The sequence below is a fragment of the Xenopus laevis genome, chromosome 7L, assembly GCF_017654675.1.
Source record: "Xenopus laevis strain J_2021 chromosome 7L, Xenopus_laevis_v10.1, whole genome shotgun sequence".
Taxonomy (NCBI): Eukaryota; Metazoa; Chordata; class Amphibia; order Anura; family Pipidae; genus Xenopus; species Xenopus laevis.
This window is the reverse complement of record NC_054383.1, coordinates 68175617-68202864: the sequence shown is the minus strand read 5'-3', so window position 1 is coordinate 68202864 and position 27248 is coordinate 68175617. Positions and strand designations below refer to the sequence as shown.

The 27248-nt window shown below is 42.2% G+C and overlaps 1 protein-coding gene across 2 annotated transcripts in view; it reads left to right on the top strand.

Annotated features, from left to right (window-relative positions):
* Window positions 1-27248, top strand: part of clcn6.L (chloride channel, voltage-sensitive 6 L homeolog) — a 49713-nt gene that overhangs the window by 11654 nt on the left and 10811 nt on the right. Inside the window, exons 6-13 of one of the 2 annotated variants that reach the window (XM_018225667.2) lie at window positions 6956-7062; window positions 7253-7379; window positions 8072-8139; window positions 9298-9356; window positions 10420-10552; window positions 23678-23791; window positions 24038-24204; window positions 26308-26428. In XM_018225667.2, the coding sequence (XP_018081156.1) occupies window positions 6956-7062; window positions 7253-7379; window positions 8072-8139; window positions 9298-9356; window positions 10420-10552; window positions 23678-23791; window positions 24038-24204; window positions 26308-26428 (896 nt within the window). The remainder of the gene's footprint in view (window positions 1-6955; window positions 7063-7252; window positions 7380-8071; window positions 8140-9297; window positions 9357-10419; window positions 10553-23677; window positions 23792-24037; window positions 24205-26307; window positions 26429-27248) is intronic. The other variant, XM_018225668.2, reaches the window with a different exon arrangement.

The window sequence follows — 27248 nt, the reverse complement described above, 5'->3', positions numbered from 1 at the left end:
TGAATTCAAGGTTTTTGTGATCAGTAAAGATAGACACAGGCACAGAAGAACCTTCCAACAAATGTCTCCACTCTTCAAGCGCCAGTTTGACAGCCAACAGTTCACGATTTCCCACGTCATAGTTCTGCTCAGGAGAAGAAAACTTTTTAGAAAAGAAAGCACAAGGATGCAATTTCCCATCGTTAGAAGACCTTTGGGACAAGACAGCTCCGGCCCCGACATCAGATGCATCCACTTCAATGAAAAATGGTAGAAGAGGATCAGGGTGTCTAAGGATTGGAGCCGAAGAAAAAGAATCTTTGAGAATCTTGAAGGCTTCTAAAGCTTGAGGAGACCAGCATTGAGGTCTTCCACCTTTCCGGATGAGGGACAGGATAGGAGAAATTTTGGACGAGAAGCCCTTGATGAACTGTCTGTAATAAATGGCAAAACCAATAAACCTCTGGATAGCTTTAGCGCTGGTGGGGAGGGGCCAATCCTGGATCGCCGAAACTTTAGCTGGATCCATCTTGAAGCCTTGTTGGGAAATGATGTACCCCAAAAAAGGAATAGAGGAGACTTCGAAGAAGCATTTTTCCAGCTTGGCGAAAAGATTATTTTTTCTTAGACGAGATAAGACTTCCCGCACTTGGATCCGATGTTCGGTAAGGTTTAAAGAAAAAATTAGAATGTCGTCTAAGTACACGACCACACTTAGGCCAAGTAAGTCCCGAAAAACATCGTTAACAAGTTCTTGAAAAACCGCAGGAGCGTTACAAAGTCCAAAGGGCATCACGAGATACTCGTAATGCCCATCCCGAGTATTAAATGCGGTTTTCCATTCATCTCCCTCTCTGATCCGGATGAGATTATAGGCCCCACGAAGATCTAACTTGGTAAAAATGCTGGCACCCTTGAGCTGGTCAAATAACTCGGAAATGAGAGGAAGAGGGTAGCGGTTTTTCACAGTTATCTTGTTCAATCCGCGATAATCGATGCACGGTTGTAAACTGCCATCTTTCTTTTCAACGAAGAAGAACCCTGCCCCAGCAGGAGAAGAAGATGGACGAATGAAGCCCCTCAGGAGATTTTCCTGGATGTACTCTTTCATCGCTGCGGTTTCAGATGGAGAGAGCGGATAAGTACGTCCTCGAGGAGGCATAGTACCAGGAAGAAGCTCAATAGGGCAATCATAAGATTGATGAGGAGGTAGAGTTTCGGCAGACTTTTTGTTGAAAACATCAGAGAAATCTTGATAGGTAGGAGGAATTGCGGGATTTGGAACAACAGAAGATACCTTGACCAGGGACTGGGCCGGAAGACAGTTCCGTTGACAAAAGAAGCTCCAGCGAGAAATTTGAGTTGCAGACCAGTCAATGACAGGATTATGGATGCGCAACCAAGGAAGTCCTAGGACTACAGGAGTCGATGGGCAATCAATTAGCAGAAACGAGAGTCTCTCAGTATGCAAGGTGCCCACTTTGAAAGATAACTCCTGAGAAGACTTGAAGATGAAGGCAGAAGAAAGAGGCCGGTCATCAATGGCTAGGACTCGGAGTGGAACTGCCAGACTTTGAAGAGGAATATAATGACTTTCTGCAAAGGCTTTGTCCAAGAAGTTTCCAGCTGCGCCGGAGTCAAGGAAGGCTTGAGTAGTGATGGTCTTGGAAGCAAACTGGAACTGTACTGGAAGAAGAAAGCGATGAGCAGAGGATTGGGGAAGATGATCAATTCCGTCCAGGTAAGTTTCCCCAAACTTACCTAGGCATTGGCGTTTCCCGACTTCACAGGGCACTCATGGGCAAAGTGGGATTTGCCCCCACAATATAAGCAGAGTCCCGCAGCCCTTCTCCGCAACTTTTCCTGTTCGGAAAGACGAGCACGACCAATCTGCATAGGCTCTTCAGTGGTAGTGGGAGAAGGAACCGGAGCCGAGGAGGAAGATGAGGCAGTGCTGGGAAGAACCGGTCTCTGGAAGCGAGGAGCCAGGGGAGGTTGAAACTTTCTCACTCGTTCTTTAACAACTTGGTGTTCTCTTTGACGAGTATCCACCTTGACTGCCAAGGCCACAAGATCCTCCCAGCGTGTAGGTAACTCTCGTGAGACCAAATCGTCCTTGAGGCGCATGGACAACCCATTGTAGAAGGCAGCATGATAACTGTCGTTGTTCCAGTTGGTCTCGGCAACCAGTGTGCGGAATTCGATAGCATATTCGGGCACAGAACGTGTTCCCTGACGAATCTGGAACAGGCGGGAAGAGGCAGACGCTGCCCGGCCGGGAGCATCAAATACGGTGCGCAGATCACGGATAAAGGCCTTTGAGTCATCAATCAGGGGATCCTCTTTCTCCCACAGCGGAGATGCCCATTCCAAGGCTTTACCAGTCAAGCGGGTAATGATGTATCCCACCTTGGCACGTTCCGAGACATATTGATGGGGTAGCCGTGTGAACTGGATGTCACATTGATTGATGAACCCTCTACAAGCCTCAGAATCACCACTGAAGAGCGGAGGTGCTGGAATGCGAGGTTCAGAGACATGAACCGGCGCCACTGGAATAGTGGCCGAAGCGGAGGCAGGAACCTGAACAGTAGGAGAGAGAGCAGACAATTTCTCCAAAATGGCCTCAAGGGCTTGGCCAAAGTGAGTCTGCCGAGCTTCATAGGCCTCCATGCGTGAGGGTATCCCACGAAAAGCTCTTCCGAAGTCTGGTTGAGCCGAGGCCTCCTCAGATGGGTCCATGGCCCAAGTATAATGTAAGGGCCCGAAGGCACAGTTAGGAGTGCGGACCAAGGAGGAGGCAGGTAACAGCCGAGTTCGAGGTAACAGAAGGATAAGGCAATAGAATAGTCGAAGTTCAGGCAAAAGGTTCAGTCCAGGCAGCAAAGGGTCAATCCGAATAACAGGCAAGGTAGGTACACAGGAAATCAGTCAATAATATCACACCCAGGAATTCACGAAGATAAACCTATACTTGGGCAATGTCTGTAATGTCCAGAGGGCTTTATATAGGCCAGGTTTGGCGCCAAAGTTTGGGCGCAATGGCGTCATGACGCTGGCGTCCTGGCTCTGACGCCGGCGCCCATTCTGACGCCGGCGACCAATCGGCAAGCGGAAGGACGCAGACGTCATAGTGCTGCGACCAGCAGGATCCACATGGTGGGGCCAGGGTCGCCATCTTGGACGCCTTCACCATCTTGGACGCCGTCGCCATCTTGGGAAGAAACCTCTATTTCCATTACACTATCTTGTGCCTTACTAATTGGTGCAGTGTATCTATGGCAATGTTGGTAGCAAAGCAGTCTAGAACAAGCATGTCCAAAGTGCGGCGCGGAGGCCAATTGCAGCCCGTTTTCAAATTCACACCGGCCCTCAGACTCCGTCATGAAATTAATAATAATGAGGGCCCCCTAGCACAGTGCAATCGGGAATCCTATAGCAGTAATATTTGGGCACATTAGTGAAATGATCTTCTACTACTCTATACTGCTGACACGTACTGGCACGTAGAGACGCGCTGTTTTCACATACTTCTCTAGAGCTGAAGGTGTCAATAGACGTACTGACGTGCCAGTACAGTAAACTAAAGAAGTATGGCGTCACTATGTGTCAGTATGTATCTATTGCTAACTTCTTCAGCACACAGGCAGCAGTATAGACCAAGTGGCAGATCATTTCACTAATGTGCCCAAATATTACTGCTACGGCTAGGTGATTCCTGTAATTTACTGTTAATGGTTCAAAGAATGTCGGGCTGAATGGTGGGCCCCCACACATTTTCACCTCACCAAACTGGCCCTCGTTGCAAAAAGTTTGGGAACCCCAGGTCTAGAGGATACAAAAGGCACTAGGCAACACACAATTGTAAGATGCAGAGCCACTTTTAAATAGGCAGTATTCGGTTTACCTAGAGAATTGCATAGTCCCCAAATCACTGTGCACATCAATATTAGATGCGCCTCCTTTCCTTGAGCCATCCACAGTTTTGTTGTCGTTAGTGTATGTTAGGAAACGTAACTTATTTTAATAAGGATAAAAAGATGGATTTGTATAATCCATTCCATACTAATATTTTGTAAAGCCACCCATTGCAGCATTAATAACTTTAATAAGTAAGTATGTTCCTCTGATTTTAAAATTTGCTATGGGGCTAGACATTTTGACATTTCCCAGCGGCCCTCAGGTCATGTGACTTGTGCTCTGATAAACTTCAGTCACACTTTACTGCTGTACTGCAAGTTGGAGTGATGTCATTACCCCTCCCTCATACAAGCTGCTGTAATGTAAATAGAGCCTTGTCTGCTGAGCCTGTCAATTGAACAATAGGCAGGAATCAAGATAAGCTCTCACTGACACCACTTCAGAAGGATTGAAATAAGATAGTCCTATATAGATAGTTTATTATATTTGTTTACACAAAAATGAATGGCAGAAACACAGGAGTACACTCCCAGGACTGATGACAGGGAATAGAAAAAAAGTGTAAAATAAGGAGGACATACTTGAAAACCAGGAAAACTTAGGAGGAAGTCTAGGAAGGGTTAAAATAGCTCATGAAAAGGAGGCAGTAAGTAGTTAATGAAAAAAGTATTGCAGGCAGGAAAGGAGCAAGGTCTGTGTGAGGTGGATAGCAGAGGGAACTCACAGCTCCTTTACCTCATCTAGTAACCAGTAAAACAAACTAGGAAGGCAGCAAGGAGAGAAAGCTCCCCCCTCCAAAGGAATGCAGAGATCAAACTTACAGAACGGCAGGAGCTTTGATAGTCGTCTGTGGGAGGAGGGGCTGCTAGTGCAGCTGTAGAGCAGGACGTAGGAAAGTGAAAGTAATTGCTTTCCTGCAAACCATGTGACCTCTCTCCTCCAAACATCACACGCATGGGCAGAGAGGGGAGATTCACTAAGATTCGTAGTTGCGTCAGGCGTAACTTCGCCAGGCGTAGTTTCGCTAGCGCTCCGCAAATTCACTAAAATCCGAAGTTGCGCTCAGGGGTAGCGTAAGGTTGCAAAGTTGCGCTAGCGTTGATATACGGTTGCATACGGCGCCAAATTCAAATTTCAATGGAGGAATATGTAGCAGCACTACAAATGCCTGGGAAACCTTCAAAACATCAAATAAATAAAAATTTTATTTTGCCCTACAGAAGTGCCCACTGTATAGTTAAGTTGCCATGAGTTAGGAAATGTAGGGGGAAGTAGGGGAGCCCCAAAAAATTTTTCGATCTTTTTCAGCCCATCACCCATAATATAGAAAAAAGCCAGCGTTTTTTGGGACTTAGAAAAAATTTGAACTTTTTTTGAAGCAATCCCTATCTACTCTATTGCGCTTCGCCTGGTCTGAGGTGGCGAAGGAAGTCTAGCGTAAAAGGTAGCGTTCAGTACAATGCGCGCGTTAGTGAATTTGCGTAGTTATGTCCGTTGCGCAAATTCGCCAGACGTAAGGGTGCGAAGTAACACTAGCGAATGTACGCCAGCGTTCGTTAGTGAATTTGCGAAGTAACGAAAATGACCAACGCTAGCGAATTGACACTAGCGTTAGGCGCTTCGGCGCATAGTGAATTTGCCCCTCAGTGCGACCTGGCTTTTCATTACAGAGTGGCTGCCTCCAAGCACACAGGTAATGCTGTGCCTGCTGTTAGAGCAGCACAGGATGAATGTGTAATGAGCAAAAATGGAAGCCCCCATGACAAAATACAAACTAAAATAATTTATGCATGGATTTGTGGATTAACATTTTATTTGCCAGACAGTGTTTATGGATGTGTGTTTTTAATAAAAATCCAAAAAAAAAAATTTTTTTTAAATGACGACAGATTCCCTTTAAAGTGACTGCTAATCTTTATGTAATTTTGGATACAAATAAAATACAAACAATGGATGGATAGGAGGTTTATCCCTCTGGTTTTAGTAGAAATTAATTTACAGTAGTACCCCAATTTACACTTTTCAGGGACCAGAAAAAAATGGTGAAAATTCCAAGAGAATGGAAAATCAGAGGATGCATTATATATTGGTGGGACCACCAAAATTGTGTAAAAACAGGTACAAACTTAAAAGGGGGTGTAAAATTGAGGTTTCACTGTACTGGTTTTGGTTGCTAATTTATCAGTTAAGTAGCTGACTGATTTGCCACTATAGGTTAGTGCTGTAACTTTCGAGCAATTCCCATTGAATACTTGGGGAGGTAGAAACTGTTTAATTCCAAAATTGTGCTATATTCTGTGTCTGTATTCTATCATTTTCAATTCCCACTTCCTCTAAGCAAGTAAATCAATTAGTATGCTTTATATACTGTCCGTTATCCATTTTTCATAGAATGCCCTCTACAGTTCATTTATTACTGTATTATAGCAAATTAAATAAATTTTCCTTTTCTTGTGCATAACATTAGCATATTCAATTTATCTAAATTCTTGTGCCAAAAAATCCAATTGGTTCAGTTACAGAATGGACAGATCGATATAAGGCTATACAATCATACTGTAGGTTGCAAATTAGGCTGAAATGGACCTTCTTTCTATGGTGTATGGTCTATCGTAAAAGCCTTGCAGTTGCTTGGACTGTCAAACATGCTATTTCATCTTGTATTAAAAAGGGCATTGTAAACATTCCTTTCTAAATGCTTTTGTATGTCCATATACTCTTTGCAAGTCTGTTTTTAGGCAAGATAATTAGAAGATTTTATTTATTTATTTATTTTTTTTGTAAAGGGATTTTTGTAGGGATTTGTCGGGGAAGGCATTTTCAGCCCATTGTAAGCAAAAGCTTGACTGTCTTGTCCTCAAAACAAATAGCTATGAAAACTAGATAACCTTTGGTGCCCCCAGTGATTAAAACTTTACTTCTTTAAACGTTTCACTGAAAACAAAAGTGCATCTAGACCAAAGTAGTAATAAAGCACAAAATCTGGAATCCCCAAAGCTGAATTATAGAGTTGACTGATCCTTTATTTCAATAATTTCCTTAACACATTTTTTAGCTGTTGAAGAATGTACTGAGAGGGGTTGTTTGGCACTTTCACTTTTGGAGCTCCTGGGATTTAACTTGACTTTTACCTTCATTGCAACACTCTTTGTCCTAATTCAGGTAAATTGTTGGAGATTCAAATTTGAGAGAGTGATAAATACATAACGGTAGCAATGAACTTTTATTTTAATGGAAAGTGTTATCATATGTAAAGCTGAAATGTTGCCAGACTTGCTTAGCTTTATAAGCAATTAAATTACTTTTTTGGGGCGTTGTAAATTCAATAACAAATGCTTACAATTTTACACAGCCTGTGGCAGCTGGTTCTGGGATACCAGAGATAAAATGTTACCTAAATGGGGTGAAGGTTCCAGGTGTAGTCCGTCTCCGTACATTAGTGTGCAAGGCTTTGGGCGTCTTATTCAGTGTGTCTGGAGGTAAGAAAGCTTTTGTGGAAGCTTTTTGTTTTATCTCTAACCATATAAAATATTAGACAAAAGCTAACTTGAACCAAAATATGATTGCTAGTTTTTGGATGTAAGCAAACAAGAAAAATATAAAAACAAACAAAATTTATTTTTCACTTAGCAGAAATAAAGCAATGTGTTTAGTTACTGGATGAAGAATGTATTGGCAATATAGTAGCTACCTCACTTACCTATAGAAAAGTTCAACACTGGAAACAAATACCATTGAATACAAGGAGAGGTGACAGTGAACCGAAAAAACTGTCCAATACCTAACTTTTTATTTTTAGCTCTATTTATAAAATGATATTCTTTATGTATTGTCAAGTACCCAATTTTTACACATTGCCCCTTATAGTTAATTTTATATTATACTACCCTGCATTGATATGCTAAATGTATTTGCCATCTCTAGTTGGCATATTCAAATTTATGTTAATTCCTTTTCAGTAAAAATCCAGTAAGTGGACAGGTCTGAAATATAAGGAAACAAATATAGGTAGTTTATAAGTTGACATTGCATTTCTTTCTTTTGTATTGTAAAAGCCTAGCAGTTGCAAGTGCTGCCATACATATTTTTTTTTTACCTTTTATTAAAAAGGGCATTGTAAACATTAATTTCTAAACATGTGTGTATTTCACTGTTCTCTTTGCATTATTAGGTCTTTTTGTAGGCAAGGAAGGCCCGATGATTCACAGTGGTGCAGTTGTAGGAGCAGGTTTACCCCAGGTTAGTGCTTGTTTTAAACACAATTGTGCAAATTAATGTCAAAACAGTATATAGACACCATTAATTGTGAATTTACCTTCAACTGGCACTGATAAATTACATAGAAAACAAGGTTCCTGGTGCTAGTCCTGAGACCTATATAGCGCATTTGTTATTTTTCCATTCATATAATATGTGTGTTAAACAGATTATAAATGGTAAATGAATCAGTTCCTAAATACTTGTTCCCTATAAACCTGCTTCAGACCAGATATAGGTATGCTGTACCGCCTAAAGTTTCTTTAATAGTCAGTATTATAATAGAAAGCAGGACAAATCCAAGGCAGTAGCTATGACTGCAAAGTGCTTTTATTGGGGAAAAATGCTCCTTTAACTATGGAATGCAATGAAAAATAGTTACTAAGCTTCACTAGTACCATTTTGTATATGTGAGAATGTGGACTGTATTTTCAGTAGATTCTGTTAATGTAAGTGCAGCATCCTGGCAATATACTATAAAGGGTATATTGCTCTTATCTTGCATTTGTACAGAAATGTATTTGCTGCTGAAATAGTGATATTCTGAAATAATTTCACTTTGGTGAGCAGGCTGAAAACCTAGTTTGTCAGTCCGCAGGTTGCATTTATTGTAAAATATTTAATTCAGCAGTGTTTGGTACAAATCTTGAGTAAAAGCACGACTATTTACATTCACAGAATTACTTCCACATTATTGCTGAATATAATTATCAAATTTATGGTGACTATAAATAATATGCTTTCGCTATTGTAAGAAGCAACCCGGTTTTCTGCAAGAGCACCGCAGTGGTCAAAACATCCACTTTGCCATAGTCCTAGAGGTGTTTGGATAGCTGCTGGTAGAAATTGAGCGAATTGAATTACATAGATCTGTTCTTTTAATACGTGCAGTGGTTATGGTAAAACTATATCATACTATAACTGAGGGCTGAATCATTATAAAATGCTGCTCTCATGCAACAAAGGTATCTCGAGTTCTTCGACAACATGGCAGTCATAAAAATCCTTTGGAAGGCCACAACTGCGCCTAGGATTTAAAGATAACAGCCCTGAACTTGATGACCTGTAATAATGGGATAATTACCGAGCACACAAAATTAGACTTTGGCAGTAGCAGTCATGCTTTTTTTTTTTCTTAAGTTTCAGAGCATGTCTTTCCAGAAGATACGTTTTGATTTTCCATATTTCAGGAGTGACCGGTATGTAGTAAAGTTCTGCAATAAAGCTTTGTGTTTTCAACAAAGAACATGGCCGTGTATTAAAAAGATGTTTTATGTTTTTCTTGTTGAAAGGAAGATAAGTGAAATGGTAAAATGTCTGACTATGTTTCTCTGCACCTTCAACTTTCATGTTCTTATTAGGGATGCACTGAATCCACTATTTTGGATTCGGCCGAACCCCCGAATCCTTCATGAAAGATTTGGCCAAACTGAATCCGAGCCCTAGTTTGCATATGCAAACATTTTTTACTTCCTTGTTTTGTGACAAAAAGTCACTCGGTTTCCCTCCCCGCCCGTAATTTGCACATGCAAATTAGGATTCGGTTCGGCTGGGAGGAAGGATTCTGCCTAATCTGAATCCTGCTGAAAAAGGCCGGATCCCAACCGAATCCTGGATTCAGTGCATCCCTAGTTCTTATAATAAAAACATTCACTACACCAACATTCTCAAAGTAAACCTGGCCATAAAATTTTTTTTATGGAGATGTAGCCAACTAAGTAGATATTTTGGCAGTTTAGCCACCCAAGTGCTAGGCCAAAACATTCTGATTGGATTGTTTGTCACCTCCCCAAAACTTGAACCATAATGCACCAGTGCAGACCTGTCACTGAAGAGAATCCCATCAACCTGATGCTGCCATTCATACTCTACAGGATCTTTTAACCTACCCAATAGATATTTGTGTGGTTCTATTAGCGTGAGGTAAAGCCGTAGTGTTAGGGTATCTAAATCTTTCCAATTACTTAATAATGGAGAGCTAAAGCTTAACAAACCAATACCAAAACTTTTTGCATTGAGCAATGTAATTCTTTTCTATGTATACTGATTCAGTAAGTTGATGAAAAAGAGAGGGAACTGTGTTAGTGTGTCTGATGAGAACTAATAAAGAATAATATACCTTTGTTTGTGTCCCTGTGTTGTAGAATGGGATAGAATTTACCCAACCAAGTGTGTCCCCCAAAAAGTTATTAGAACTGTAATTTCAAACAAAAAAGCCACTGACACTTTTACCTAAACAGTATCTGGTATCTTTATACATAGGGACAAGAGAGACTTTGTATCTGCTGGAGCAGCTGCTGGTGTAGCTGCTGCTTTTGGTGCACCTATCGGAGGTACGCTATTCAGTTTGGAAGAGGGGTCCTCATTCTGGAATCAGGGCCTCACATGGAAAGTGGTGAGCATGGATGATCTGAAATATTTTAGGAACCATATCCTGAGTCTGTTTTATTATTTTATTCCCTGTACATAGGATATTGAAACTGGCTGTCCCATAGTTATTGTTTAGATATTGCCTCTCTGTAATGCCTGAATTAAGTATTTCGGGTTTTTATACTGGTATGGGATATATATTGGGAATCTGGATTTCTTGGGTCCTGGGATTTTCTTTGTAATCGGGTTTCCTTAAAGGGATACTGTCATGGGAAAAAAAATTTTTTTCAAAATGAATCGGTTAATAGTGCCGCTCCAGCAGAATTCTGCACTGAAATCCATTCCTCAAAAGAGCAAACAGATTTTTTTATATTCAATTTTGAAATCTGACATCGGACTAGACATATTGTCAATTTCCCAGGTTCCCCAAGTCATGTGACTTGTGCTCTGATAAACTTCAATCACTCTTTACTGCTGTACTGCAAGTTGAACTGATATCACCCCCTCCCTTCCCTCCCCCCAGCAGCCAAACAAAAGAACAATGGTAAGGTAACCAGATAGCAGCTCCCTAACACAGGATAACAGCTGCCTGGTAGATCTAAAACAACACTCAATTCTAAAATCCCATGTCCGACTGAGACACATTCCGTTACATTGAGAAGGAAAAACAGCAGCCTGCCAGAAAGCATTTCTCTCCTAAAGTGCAGGCACAAGTCACATGACTGGGGGCAGCTGGGAAATTGACAAAATGTCTAGCCCCATGTCAGATTTCAAAACTGAATATAAAAAAATCTGTTTGCTCTTTTGAGAAATGGATTTCAGTGCAGAATTCTGCTGGAATAGCACTATTAACTGATGTGTTTTGAAAAAAACATGTTTTCCGATGACAGTATCCCTTTAATGTCTTATTGTGGAGCACAGTGCCATTAACCCACTACATATACAGTCATATGAAAACGTTTGGGAACCCCTCTTAAAATTCTTTGGAGTTTTATTTATCATTGGCTGAGCTTTCAAAGTAGCAACTTCCTTTTAATATAAAACATGCCTTGTGGAAACAATAGCGTTTCAGCAGTGACATAACGTTTATTGGATTAACAGAAGAAATGCAATATGCATCATAACAAAATTAGACCGGTGCATACATTTGGGCACCCCAACAGAGATATAACATCAATACTTAGTTTAACCTCCTTTTGCAAATGTAACAGCCTCTAGACGCCTCCTATAGCCTTTGATGAGTGTCTGAATTCTGGATGGTGGTATTTTTGACAATCATCCATACAAAATCTCTCCAGTTCAGTTAAATTGGATGGCTGCCGAGCATGGACAGCTTGCTTCAAATCATCCCATAGATTTTCCATGATATTCAACTCGGAATGATGGCCATTCCAGAATATTGTATTTCTCCCTCTGCATAAATGCCTTTGTAGGTTTCGAAGTGTGTTTAGGGTCATTGTCTTGTTGGAATATCCAACCCTGTGTAACTTCAACTTTGTGACTGATGCTTGAACATTATCCTGAAGAATTGGTTGATATTGGGTTGAATTCATCCGACCCTCGACTTTAACAAGGGCCCCAGTCCCTGAACTAGCCACACAGCATGATGGAACCTCCACCAAATTTGAAAATAAGTAGCAGGTGTTTTTCTTGGAATGCGGTGTTCTTCTTCCGCCATGCAAAGCACTTTTTGTTATGACCAAATAACTAAATTTTAGTTTCATCAGTCCAAAGCACTTTGTTCCAAAATGACTGTGACTTGTCTAAGTGAGCTTTTGCATACAACAAGCAACTGTTTGTGGTGTGAGTGTAGAAAGGGCTTCTTTCTCCTCACCCTGCCATACAGATGTTCTTTGTGCAAATTGCGCTGAATTGTAGAACAATGTATAGATACACCATCTGCAGCAACATGTTCTTGCAGTTCTTTGGAGGTGATCATTGTGTTGTCTGTAACCTTTCTCATAATCCTCCGCATATGCTGCTCCTGTATTTTTCTTGGCATGCCAGACCTGGGTTTTACAGCAACTGTGCCTGTGACCCTCCCATTTCCTGATAACATTCCTTACAGTTGAAATTGAGAGTTTAAACTTTTGAGAGAGAGAGCTTTTTGTAGCCTTCCCCTAAACCATGATACTGAACAATCTCTTTGTTTTCAGATGTTTTGAGAGTTGCTATGAGGATCCCATGCTGTCACTCTTCAGAGGAGAGTCAAACAGAAGCACAACAATTGGCAACTTTCAAGGAACAGTTCAGTGTGAAAATAAAAACTGTGTAAATAGATAGGCTGTGCAAAATAAAAAATGTTTCTAATATAGTTAGTTAGCCAAAAATGTAATATATAACAGCTGGAGTGAACAGAGTCTAATAAAACAGCCAGAACACTACTTCCTGCTTTTCAGCTCTATAACTCTGAGCTAGTCAGCGACTTGAAGGGGGGCCACATGGTACATTTCTGTTCAGTGTGTTTGTAATTGACCCTCAGCATTCAGCTCAGATTCAATTTACCCAGTTTTTATTTTTACACTGAACAATTCCTTTAAATACCGTTTCTCATGATTGGACACACCTGCCTATGAAGTTCAAGGCTTAACTAGCTAATTAGTGATGCACCAAACTATTTGGCATTCGGGCAAGAGTCCGTGGTGAAAGATTCTGGCAAATACCAATCCGAATCCTAATTTGCATATGCAAATTAGGGCCAGGAAAGGAAACCATTTAAAGATTCCTTTGTGACTAAAAGTCGTGTGATTTCCTAACCTGCCTCTAAAATGCAAATTAGAATCCTGAATTCGGTGCATCTAGAGCTAATCCAACCAATTTGGTGTTGCCAGTAATCAATATTGAGCAAAATTACAAGGGTACATTTTTGCACAGCCAGTTTTTCCACATTTGATTTAATTTCATACTACTGTATACTGCTTCACTAAAAATCTTTGTTCAGAAAACACCTCAGATGTCCTGGGAAATGAAAGACATCTTTTTTGTTGAAAGTGGAGTAAATTATAATGCAGGCTGAGAGGGGTTCACAAACTTCTTCATATGACTGTATCTTAGCAGCAGTTTTATCAAGGATTGAATTGAAAATTCGAGTTTTTATATTTATTTATTTTTTATGGCCAAAACTGTCATTTGAATAGGGAATTGTTAAAAATTTGATTAGTTTTAATTAAAAAAAATTCAAATTCGATTTTCGAGATTTCATACGCTGGCCCTTTAAGAACTTGAATTAGACAATTCGCCACATAAAACCTGCTGAATTGCTGTTTTAGTCAATAGAAGAAGTCCTGGGATCAATTTGGAGTTGTTTGCAGCTTTCCTGACAGTTGAGTTTTTTGTTTTTTTTGAGAAAAAAGCAAATTCAATTCTGGGTTATGGTTGATCCTATTCACCCAAGTTTTGGAAATTAGATTTTTTTTTTTAATAATTTTCAATTGATTGAATTTTGAGTTTATGGGTGTTTTTAAAAACTGGCATGAACTCGAAATTCGACGTTTAATAAATGTGCATCTAAATGTTTCAAGAAAAATATCGTTGTTCTGTTATCTTTATGGATTTATGCTAACTCGGTTACCATCAAGTTCAAAGCACTGTCTGAAACAGAATAGGCAGACCTGATAAATCAGAAAAATGGATAGTATAAATAATACACTATGGGGAAACAACTGCTGTATGCAGGGCCAGATTTACCCTCCTTGCCCCCCCTAGGCCCAGCTACTGTGCTGCCCCCCCCCCCGCGCGCGCGCATTTTCTGAATGTGAATCTTTTTCCAATCAGGACATTGATGCAAAAGTGGATCAGATGGATCAACTAGCAGTTAGGCTTGTTTGAGATATATCTATATATATATATCTATATCTATATCTATATATATATATATATATATATATATATATATTCACAAAACTGGAGCACTCATATGAGCCAAAACAGCTGCCTGGGTGCGGTGTTCAAAAAATTATGTAGACCACATATTGTACAAAAAACCGCACACTCAGGTCTTCTCAGAGGTGAAAAAAACAACAACTTTATTACGACGTTTCGGCTTCTATACTGAAGCCTTTCTCAAGTGGAGTCACTCCACTTGAGAAAGGCTTCAGTATAGAAGCCGAAACGTCGTAATAAAGTTGTTGTTTTTTTCACCTCTGAGAAGACCTGAGTGTGCGGTTTTTTGTACAATATGTGGTATATGTATATATATATATATATATATATATATATATATATATATATATATATATATATATATATATATATATATATATATATATATATATATATATATATATATATTGTGGGGGTTCACTCGCTGGTAGGCTGCAAAAGAGGCGACTTCACACACCAGGAACGGTTTAAGGGCTTCCTGCCCGCGTTTATTTTCCAGTGGCAGCAGAAGTTTCCCCTCGCAGGGGGAAGGTAACCAAAAAACAGCGGTTTAACAGAAATATCCAGCCTCCTGGCTAACACAAAAGAAATGCTTTGCTTTCTCTCCTGAAGCTGAGCAATACCAGCAGTTTGTCTCACACACATTCAGCACTGCTGCTCAGCATCAGGTGTACTAAATAGGCCTAGGGCCTCTTGAAAACCTGGCCTCCGGATTTGGGAATCCGCCCCACCCTACTCTTGCGGGTTCCCAGTAAGACCAGTCCCGGATCAGCAATTACAAAAACCTTGCAGAGAGACATAGTGTTTCTCTGCTAACAGCACTACTGGTCTCACCTCAGCAACAATATCTGAGAATCCGTGGCCCAACATACATTCCATCAATCACTTTTCCCCAGGAAACTGGGGACCTTTTTGTCACCATACCACATATCCCCCCCCTCTGCTCAAGCCCGTAGGGCTGAGCACAGTATGCCAAAAATGCATGTACCCTGGAGAGAGCATCTGCATTCCCTTGCATCTTTCCAGGTCTATGTTCTACTGAGAACTTGAAATTTTGAAGGGACAAGAACCATCTGGTGACCCTGGCGTTCTTTTCCCTATTTTGGGCCATCCATTTAAGTGGGGCATGGTCAGTGACAAGTTTGAACTGCCTCCCTAACAGATAGTATCTCAAGCTCTCCAGTGCCCACTTGATGGCCAGGCACTCTCTCTCTACAATGGCATACCTGCGTTCAGCGGGGGTTAGCTTCCTGCTTAGGTATGCTACTGGGTGTTCTTCCCCATTCACTACTTGTGACAGAACAGCCCCTAACCCAACTTCAGAAGCATCAGTCTGTACAAGAAACTCTTTCTTGAAGTCAGGAGCTATCAGCACAGGGTATCTGCACAGGGATGCCTTCAAGTTTAGAAAGGCTTCCTCTGCCTCTGGGGTCCATGTAACTGTTCCAGCTTTACTCCCTTTTGTGAGGTCAGTAAGTGGGGCTGCTAGGGTGGCAAAATTGGGGACAAACCTCCTGTAATATCCCACTATCCCAAGAAAGGCCCTCACTTGTTTCTTGGATTTGGGCCGGGGCCACTCCTGAATTCCCTCAATTTTGGACACCTGTGGCTTGACTACCCCTCTTCCAATCACATACCCCAAATAACGGGCCTCTTCTAACCCCATTGCACACTTTTTGGGATTTGCTGTCAGACCCGCCTTCCAGATAGAGTCAAGGACCGCTTGTACCCGGGGCAAATGACTTTCCCAGTCTGGGCTAAAGATAACCACATCGTCCAGGTAAGCTGAAGCATAACCTTGATGTGGTTTGAGAATGCGGTCCATCATTCTCTGGAACGTTGCTGGGGCCCCATGTAAGCCAAACGGTAGGCGTTTATATTGCCACTGCCCCTCAGGAGTGGAAAACGCAGTCTTCTCTTTGGCCCCTTCAGTGAGGGGTACCTGCCAATACCCCTTGGTAAGATCTAGGGTGGTAATGTAGCGGGCCTGCCCTAGCCTTTCTATCAGTTCGTCGACCCGGGGCATTGGATATGCATCAAACTTGCTGACCTCATTTAACTTTCTGAAGTCATTGCAAAATCGGATGCTACCATCCGGTTTTGGGACAAGGACAATGGGGCTGGACCATTCACTATGGGACTCCTCAATAACATCCAGCTCCAACATCCTTCTAATCTCCTCTGTCACTGCCTGACGTCGTGCCTCGGGTATCCTGTAAGGTTTAACATTGACTTTAACCCCAGGTCCAGTTATAATGTCATGTTTAATAATATCAGTAAGCCCAGGCTGGTCTGAGAATATTTGTCTATTCCGGATCAGAAACTCTTTCATCTCCTGCTTCTGACTGTTAGTAAGGGTCTCAGCCACTTTTACCTCAGGCACCTGTGGGATCTTTACCTCTACAACTGCAGGACAGGCGGACAGCGATTCCCTATCCTTCCAGGGCTTAATTAAGTTAACATGGTAGAGCTGCTCTTTTTTCCGCTTGTTTGGTTGGGACACCTTATAATTAACGTCCCCTACGCGTTCTATAATCTCGTAGGGGCCTTGCCATTTGGCCAGGAACTTACTTTCCACCGTAGGAACCAGGACTAACACCCTGTCCCCAGGATGGAAAGTTCGGACACGAGCCGATCTATTATATATGCGGCTTTGAGCTTGCTGGGCCTGAAGCATATGTTCTCTCACAAGGGGCATTACTTTTGCAAGACGGTCCTGCATGTCTGCAACATGCTCTATGACACTTTTGTGTGGGGTGGCTTCAGACTCCCATGTCTCCTTTGCCACGTCCAACAGCCCTCGTGGGTGGCGGCCATACAACAACTCAAAGGGTGAAAACCCTGTAGAGGCCTGTGGGACTTCTCTAATGGCAAACATGAGATATGGAAGTAAACAATCCCAATTCCTCCCATCTTTATCCACCACTTTTTTTAACATCCCCTTAAGGGTCTTGTTGAACCTTTCCACCAACCCGTCAGTTTGGGGATGATAGACAGATGTGCGTAACTGTTTGATTTGGAGAAACCTGCACAATTCCTTCATCACCCTAGACATGAAGGGAGTCCCCTGATCTGTAAGGATCTCTTTTGGAATTCCTGTGCGGGTGAACATGTGGAACAGCTCTCGAGCTATGGTCTTTGAAGAGGTGTTCCTTAAGGGGACAGCCTCTGGATACCGAGTGGCGTAGTCCATGACTACCAAAATATACTGATGCCCCCTAGCAGATTTTATTAGTGGCCCTACCAAGTCCATGGCAATACGATCAAATGGAATTTCGATTACGGGTAAGGGAACTAATGGGCTGCGAAAATGGGGCATTGGGGCCGATTTCTGACACTCGGGGCATGATTCACAATAGTTCTTTACATCTGCATGTACCCCCGGCCAAAAGAACCTCTGTAGCATTCGGTCTTTGGTTTTCTCATACGCTAGGTGGCCACCTAGTGGATGAGAATGGGCCAGATTGAGAACTGTTCTCCTATATGGCTGTGGGACCACTAGCTGTTCCACAATCTCTCCTCGAACCTTATCCACATGGTAAAGCAAGTCATTTTGTACAGCAAGGTGGGGAAATACACATTCTACCCCAGGATTTTCGGGGTTCCCATTTTTAACCTTGACATTTTCCCAAGCTTTAGTGAGTGTCGGGTCCCTTAGCTGGGCAGTTCCGAAGTTATCCCGGGAGACCTCTAGCTCAGGCATGCTAGGTTCCTCAATGGTCTCCGCAGTTACCTCAGATTCACCAGCTAATACAGCTAAGGGAAACAACTCACTATCTTCCAACCCATCCTCGGTACCACTTACAATAACACCTGACATGGGTGGTTCTGTTTTCTCTCCCCCAGATACTCTATTGTCCTTAACAGTTTCTATAGAAGTATCCAGTTCAATAGGGTGGGGTCTCACCTCACCATGCTCAAAACTTTTCTCAGTCTCTGGAGCTTGCTCCTGGCACAGTTCACGAAATAAGGGAAAGTCTCTGCCCAAAATTACACTGTGCAAGAGTATGGGAGACACTGCCACTTCATGGCACACAGTCCCTGCGGGGGTCACAAAAGTCACTAAGGCTGTGGGGTATTTCTTACAGTCCCCATGTACACACACCACTCCTACTTGACGCTGTGTTAAAGGACAGTCCTTCAGGAGCTGTGTGTTTACCAGTGTGACTAAGCTACCTGTGTCTAATAGTGCATTCACAGTGCGCTTACCAATCTGGACGACACAAGTTGGTACATCAGGATCCGCAACGAGACCTGGTCGAGCGAACAGAGACAACTTCCCCTCCGTTCCACACTCCATGGGTTCTGGATCAGCTGGGCAGTTGGCGGCAATATGTCCCCACTCTCTGCACCTCCAGCACTGGGGAGCTCCTCGGGTCTGGCGGGGGCTGTCTCCACGGGGTCTTCCTCTTGTTGAGTCTAGACCTGGATTACCGGGGTCCTCTGGGCTGAGCCTTTCCACTGTAGCCGACTTCTTGGATCGGTCCACTGCAGGAGTCCTCTTCGAGGTGGGCACCGCCCGCGTAGTGAAGTCCTCAGCGGCAAGGTATCGCTCCACCAGTTCCACCAACTGGTCTGCTGTATTTGGGTCGCCTTGGCTTACCCACCGGCGTAATTCAGGTGGAAGCGCTCTCAGGTATCGGTCCATTGTGACCCTTTCCACTATCTGAGGCGCGGAAAGCAAGTCCGCCTGTAGCCAGCGTTTCACAAGGTTAATGAGATCATACATCTGGGAGCGGGGTGATCCCTTAACCTTAAATTCCCAACTGTGGACCCGCTGTGCCCTCACAGAGGTGGTTACTCCCAGTCTCCGCAGGATTTCAGACTTCAGCTTGTCATAGTCCCTTGCGTCCTCGGAGGACAGGTCATAAAAAGCTTTCTGGGAATCCCCCACTAGTAGTGGTGCAACAATCATCGCCCATTGCTCCCTCGACCAGGCTTGCTGCTCCGCCGTCCTCTCAAAGGTACAGAGGAAGGCCTCCACATCATCCTGCCCAGTCATTCTCCGCAGGAGGTGGCTGCCTGGGATGGAGCGTGGCACTCCGGGGACTAGGGCAGCATCCCCAGAGACCCTGGCTGTCAGTTGTTTTACCACCTCAACTTGCAGCTGCCGATCTTTCTCTGCAGCCTGCGCCAGTGCAGTGATCTGGGCCTCCAACAGACGATTTGCCTCCTGCTGGGTGGCGTTACACTGCTGCTGTAGCAACTGGCTCTCCTGGTGGGCCTTCTGTAAAGTTGCAGTGCACTGCAGCAAAGCCTTGAGGACATCCTCCATTTCACAACTTTTAAGTGCACTGTCTCTTTAAATCCCACTTATAAGCTATACAGTCCGCACAATACCCACAGGAGACTTACTGTGGTTTGGCAACTTCCGCGTGTGGCAATCGCTGCCCGCATCCGAAACACCAATTGTGGGGGTTCACTCGCTGGTAGGCTGCAAAAGAGGCGACTTCACACACCAGGAACGGTTTAAGGGCTTCCTGCCCGCGTTTATTTTCCAGTGGCAGCAGAAGTTTCCCCTCGCAGGGGGAAGGTAACCAAAAAACAGCGGTTTAACAGAAATATCCAGCCTCCTGGCTAACACAAAAGAAATGCTTTGCTTTCTCTCCTGAAGCTGAGCAATACCAGCAGTTTGTCTCACACACATTCAGCACTGCTGCTCAGCATCAGGTGTACTAAATAGGCCTAGGGCCTCTTGAAAACCTGGCCTCCGGATTTGGGAATCCGCCCCACCCTACTCTTGCGGGTTCCCAGTAAGACCAGTCCCGGATCAGCAATTACAAAAACCTTGCAGAGAGACATAGTGTTTCTCTGCTAACAGCACTACTGGTCTCACCTCAGCAACAATATCTGAGAATCCGTGGCCCAACATACATTCCATCAATCACTTTTCCCCAGGAAACTGGGGACCTTTTTGTCACCATACCACAATATATATATATATATATATATATTCTCTATATATAAACACCTTTTTATACATAGATGCAGAGAGCGATGTGTCCCTTGTTTTGATAAATTGTGCTCCAGTGGGCAGCCGCAGCATCAGTTAAATATTTATTATAAAATAAAAAAGTCAAATCTTGGCAGCAGCATAATCTTTGTAGTTCCTATTTCTCAGCAGACGTCACAGCAGTATTTTTCATTATTTATATAATTAATTAAATTAAATAAACGTTTTAACCTACCCAGGGCCGGATTTACCTTTCTTGCCCCCCTAGGCCCAGCTACTGTGCCGCCCCCCCCCCCCCGCATTTTCTGGAAGCGAATCTTTATCCAATCATTTATGCAAAATAAAATAACAGACAATAAAATGGAAATAATTATGTATTAAACCATAAATAACTTTTAAATATAACCAATATGTATATTACTACCAACTGTTGCAATAATTAAAAAATATAGGGCAATAAATTCTGCCACAGCCACTGCTGAATGATTTCAGTTGCAGGCTTGCAGCAAGGGGCGGGCCGCGGGCAGGCAGCCAAATTGACATTATATTGGGCTGATACAATGCTTTGGCCTGGGCCAATAAATAGGTTTACATTGGAGGCCTAAACAGACCAATTGGGGTAGGACCACATTAACAGCACAATGCAAACCTTACTCAATAAATATCTGGCCAATTTTAGTGGACTAAACTTTAGGCTGCATGGTTATCAAATAAAAGAACACTTTATTTTCCTTTTAACTTACTTGATGGGCCAACTTTGATGTTCTAGTACCTTCAGCTCAGGCTGAGTGAGGCTGGCCGCTGGCGCCGAGTGACGCATGCGCAGTCATGTGACGTGATGATGTCACCGCGCACAGCGTGTGCTGCGTGCCGTGCGCATACTGAGTCTGACTGCCCGGAAGCGATCATCTGCGGCCAGAGAGAGTAGAGAGCTGAATGCTGACAGCTGCTGCCGGCTGCCGCTGCGCACACAGCAGGACTCTGCAGCCGGAGCCAGGAGTGGCAGCAGCGGCCGCCCCTAACATCTTGCCGCCCTAGGCCCGGGCCTAGGGGGCCTTTCCCTAAGTCCGGGCCTGAACCTACCAACTGTTAGAGACTGAGTTTCAGTCTGTTCAGACTGTTTTGGAATTGGGATTGACCAGCAGTCCGTAACCGTTTTACAATTACTGTGGGTTATAGACAGGGCCAGACTGGGGGTAAGAAGCAGCTCGGGCAAAAGAAATCAAAGCAGCCCACATGTAAACATGCAATGGTTTTGTACACATTTGCTCATATATTGGGGTAAAACTGCAAAAAATGATGTGCATAAAGTGCTGCCTTTCTCACAAGTGTAATTCATGTAAAATATGTTAATTGATTCTGCAGCCTTGTGCCTTTATATGGTCACAGAACATCCCCTCAGTGATTTCTAATATCCTTATCATTTACAGTAGGGGGTACATTATCCCTTATAATACATGAGTGATACTCAGAGTTCCCTGTATAACTCAGCCTGCAGCCTCTTGCCTTTATATGGCCATAGAACAACCCCTCAGTGACTTCTAATATCCTTATCATTTACAGTAGGGGGTACATTATCTCTTATTATACATGAGTAATGCTCAGAGTACCCTGTTTCCAGTTGAAAAGATAATTTACAAATAGAACAAACTGTGTCTGATGTTGCACTTGCTGCTGCAGCGCAGCTGTTCTTATAAGAAGCAGTTTCTGGCCGTATCTGCTGCTGCACAAGTCTGTATGTCAGATGACAGAAAACCAATATGTTTTGCTGAACCCTGCAGCTAAGATGCAAGTCAATCACATTTTGTAAACAAGGGAAAAGTGGAAGGATGGAAACCTAATTCTGTAATAGGTTGAAACGAAAAAGGTCCCTTATGTCGTACTCTTGTAAATTTCTTCTTAATGAAATATAATAATCATTAATTAAATGGAGTAAATGGATTTAAATTAATTGAGGTTTTTAATTTCATCACACAATATATATAAAATCATGTACAAAATTCATTTATCAAATTTCATATGTAGCAATTAATTTATAGCATTAAATTCATATCAGTTTGTATATAAATATTTATTTCATCTTGATTATCTTCGCAGTAACTTGTCTTAAAGCATAAAAAGTTCGATATTAAAAATAGACTAATTGTGTAATAGAACTGAAATGGTTTTCATTTTGTAGGAAGCAGGAAAGGGACATAAAAACATCTGTAACAGGTTTAGAACACTTGTGATTCTGCACCTCCAGCAAATCTGCAAGTTGACTATGACCTATTTCTCTACATGGCCGATATACAGCAGATCTGCAGGGGAAATGTTAAATGTACATACCAGCTAAGGAACAGTTCAGCTTGCTGGGACACACGCAGCACGGCAGAGGCAGCAGCATCACGAGCACAGAAGGGAGTGGGAGGGGGCGGAGCCACATTGGGAGATAGGATGGAGGAGCGGTCCTAAAGCCAGCCGGATCTATCAGGAGCAGCCGACTTACACAAGATGTTAGGGGGCGCCTTCTTGCCGCCCCTAACATCTTGCCGCCCTAGGTCCGGGCCTAGGGGGCCTTTCCCTAAATCCGGGCCTGGCTGTATGTTTTTGATACACTTGATATTTGGGGGCCCATTTACTTAGCTCGAGTGAAGGAATAGAATAAAAAATACTTTGAATTTCTAAGTATTTTTTTGGCTACTTCGACCATCGAATTGGCTATTTCGACCTTATTATATCTTATTGGCAGAATTTGGAATTTTTTTTGTACAGCTTCATTCATTCATTCATTTATTCTAATTAAATCTGACCTATGGCTAAACCCCAGTATGTCTCAATGTGACAACTATAAAGGTGGCCATACACGGGCCGATAAAAGCTGCCGACGGACCGAGTCGGCAGCTTATTGGCCTGTGTATGGGACCCCCGACGGGCTTCCCCCATCGAGATCTGGCCAATCAGTCGGATGGGACTAAAAAATCCCGTCGGATCGCGGCCGCATCTGTTCATTGATGCGATCCGACCACCCGTAAAGCCACCGTTGGGATCCAATCATTGGGCCCTAGGGCCCACGATCGGATCAGCCCGATATTGCCCACCTCAAGGTGGGCATATCGGGGAGAGATCTGCTCGTTTGGCGACATCGCCAAACGAGCTTATCTCTCCGTGTATGGCCACCTTAAGTGTTTTCTCAGTGATGAATAACACTCTTATCCATATGTATATTTGTAAATAACACAGTTAATCCTCAAATGTTTAACATAGCAGAGTAAACATTTATTTTGCAGTTCTGATTTTATTCTGACCTTTCACTTTTTTTTCTATTCCTGCCAGCTCTTCTGTTCCATGTCAGCAACATTTACCCTGAATTTCTTCCGTTCTGGGATTCAGTTTTCAAGCTGGGGATCATTTCAACTACCCGGGCTGCTTAATTTTGGAGAGTTTAAGGTGTGTATAAAAACATACTTTTTAAATTGCTTTGGTTCTTCCTATCCGTTTTGAGAGGATAAAGTAGGCAGAACAGAGGTCTTTACTGTCCTTTTAATGCTAGTTTTCTTATTAATTTGTAATTAATACAATTCTTTTGAATAGGAGTTACAAGATTATTTAATCAACTATTTGAACCATAGTTTTATTGCTACTTTCTTTGAACTGTAATTTATTTTGCTAAGTTGACTTCTTATGTCCTTGCAGTGCTCTGATGCTGATAAGAAGTGTCATCTGTGGACCATTGTAGACCTTGCATTCTTCATTGTTATGGGTGTGACAGGAGGTTTGCTCGGGGCAACTTTCAACTGTCTGAATAAAAGGCTAGCTAAATATCGCATGAAAAATGTTCACCCCAAACCAAAACTTGTCAGGTAATTTGCTACATATTTTTAACACATTCTAAGTTAAAAAAAGTCTTATTTACAGACAGAAAAGTAGCATCTCAGAGACCGTTTCAATAAACTTTTTAAACTCGTAATAGGTGGAGCATAGTCAAAGTAGAAAAAATCGAATATTTGCAGGTAGCAGCAACATACTGCTGAAAAGTCACTGAAGATAGCGACATGGCTCTCATAGTAATATATCCTTGTCCTGGGTGTTTTTCAGGGATGAGAAAAGCACCAGTCTTCAGTCTGGGGATAGCATTTGTATTCCCCCGTAAGGACAACTAAAATATTGTGGTTAGCTAAGTGAGTGATGCTCATTCATCAACGTGTTGGCAACAATCCGCTCCAAAGTGGGATAGAAGCTTTATGGCAAATGGTAATTGCAGCATGCTGTGCAGTACTGCATCACTTGCTTTACTGCTGAACTGTAGTGGGGAGAGAAGTTGAGCTACAGGCATTTCCTTTACCCATCAGCTTGCAGGTTTGCCTGGCTCAAGGCCAGATGTATGCATCTGTAGAGAGAGCACTAAAATTGTCACTAGCTGCAGAGCAATGTGGAATAAAGGGTATCCAGACATTAGTGAAACTGGGTCTAATTTGAGCAAACTTAGCATTTCATGGTCTAACACCCCAAGGGTTATACTGCAATAGACATGCATTACACTAATATATTATTGACATTGAAATTAACAACAATTTCTCAAGCCATTGTTTTAAAAAATCTAAGGGTAATACTCAGAATGGTGATCTACATTTTGTACAATAATACAAAGAATGTTTGTTTTTACTAAACATATTCCTACCCGTGTAAAAGCCGAGTTTTTCAGCATCCAAAATGTGCTGAAAAAGTCTACCTCAGCTTATACTCGGGTCAGCGGTACCCGAGCAGCTGAGATTGCAGTCACTTTTAATCATTCCTATACCAACAGTACACTTGGGGAGAGACTGCAATATCCCACAATGCCCTCTGTTGGTTATATGAAAGAATAACAGTGCGCCATCTGTTGGTTGTATGAAAGAATAACAGTGACTGCAATATCACACAGCGCCATCTGCTGGTTGTATGAAAGAATAACAGTGACTGCAATATCACACAGGGCCCTCTGTTGGTTATATGAAAGATTAACAGTGACTGCAATATCACAGCACCATCTGTTGGTTATATGAAAGATTAACAGTGACTGCAATATCACACAGCGCCATCTGTTAGTTGTATGAAAGAATAACAGTGACTGCAATATCACAGCGCCCTCTGTTGGTTATATGAAAGATTAACAGTGACTGCAATATCACACAGCGCCATCTGTTGGTTGTATGAAAGAATAACAGTGACTGCAATATCAGACAGCGCCATCTGTTGGTTGTATGAAAGAATAACAGTGACTGCAATATCACAGCGCCCTCTGTTGGTTATATGAAAGATTAACAGTGACTGCAATATCACATAGCGCCCTCTGTTGGTTATATGAAAGAATAACAGTGCGCCCTCTGTTGGTTATATGAAAGAATAACAGTGACTGCAATATCACACAGCACCCTCTGTTGGTTATATGAAAGATTAACAGTGACTGCAATATCACACAGCGCCCTCTGTTGGTTATACGAAAAATTAACAGTGATGGCAATATCAAACAGCACCCTCTGCACATGGTAGTGGGACAGTGAGACAATGCACACAGTAATCCGTTTGGCAATTCTCTGTCACCATCAACTTTGCAAAGAAGTCCGGTTGATCGCTGGGGGGGTCGCTTTGGCAGAATGTGCGCTGCTGGGAGACAGGGCTGTAGTTGTGTCTAGGCTTATACTAGAGTCAATAAGTTTTCCCAGTTTTCGTAGGTAAAATTAGGTACCTCGGCTTATACTCGGGTCGGCTTATACTCGAGTATATACGGTATGTTGGCTGCCAGAGGGCTAAAGGTGTGCTGCAGTGCAGTAGCTATACAATCTTGTGGTTGCATATTCAAAATGTGCTGGACAATTGTTGTTAATATACAGTAAGTAATAGTCTGGTTTTCATGTTGGCAATGGCTAGAAATAGTTATTCATATGTGTAATTCTGTCATAATTCCTCTTTAACTTGCCTTTCAGAGTGTTTGAAAGTTTGCTGATTTCTCTGGTTACTACAGTGATCATATTTGTTGCATCCATGGTTCTAGGAGAATGTAGGGAATTGTCTCCTCACTGGAGCAATACTTCCCTTACTTTTCAGGTATTCGTTTCATTCTTGGTACTATATATTTATTAGGCCACCATTAAGTAAAATGTGTTTATCTCCCTTTCTCCTATTTCCTTTCATTTACAAGGATCATCCTATCCTGAGATTTTTCTTTTTCTTCTATTGAAACTTTGTTGCTGTTTGCACTTTTAATTCTTTTAACATTGTCCCATTCTATTTGCACTATAACTATGATCGAACACCTGTTAATCAAGTTGTGAATTATTACCTTTATTAATAAATTAATCAAATATTAATGCAAAAAAAAAAAAAGCTTTAAACTGTCAAAGCACAAATGCTGAGATTTCCCAGAGTCCTTTATTTTTTTTTTTTAATTATATTTTTGGTGTTTAAGCCCTTTTGACATGCAATTTATAGATATAAATAAGATATTCTTTTACATTACTATTTTAAAAAAAATCCATGTTTTTTTTATATTCTAAAACTAAAACAAATCAGATAATTGTTTTTTTTTTTTTGCTTTTTTTACATTGAGGGTAGGACTCCACAAACGATTTTGTCGCGATCCGACGTGCTGCAACAAAATGCATGCGACAAAAATAAGGTTAAGAGATAGATTTGTCGCATGGTGTCGCAGCGTTGATCCGACTGTCGGATGCAGATGCTCTGCATCCGACAGTCGTGCTGCGTCAGATCAATGCTGCAACACCATGCGACAAATCTATCTCTTACCTTATTTTTGTCGCATGCGTTTTGTCGGATCGTGACAAAATCACTTGTGGAGTCCTACCCTGAAGAATCAAAGATAATATGTGCAGTGCTTCTAATTGACTGAGATTGCTTGCAAGAACCA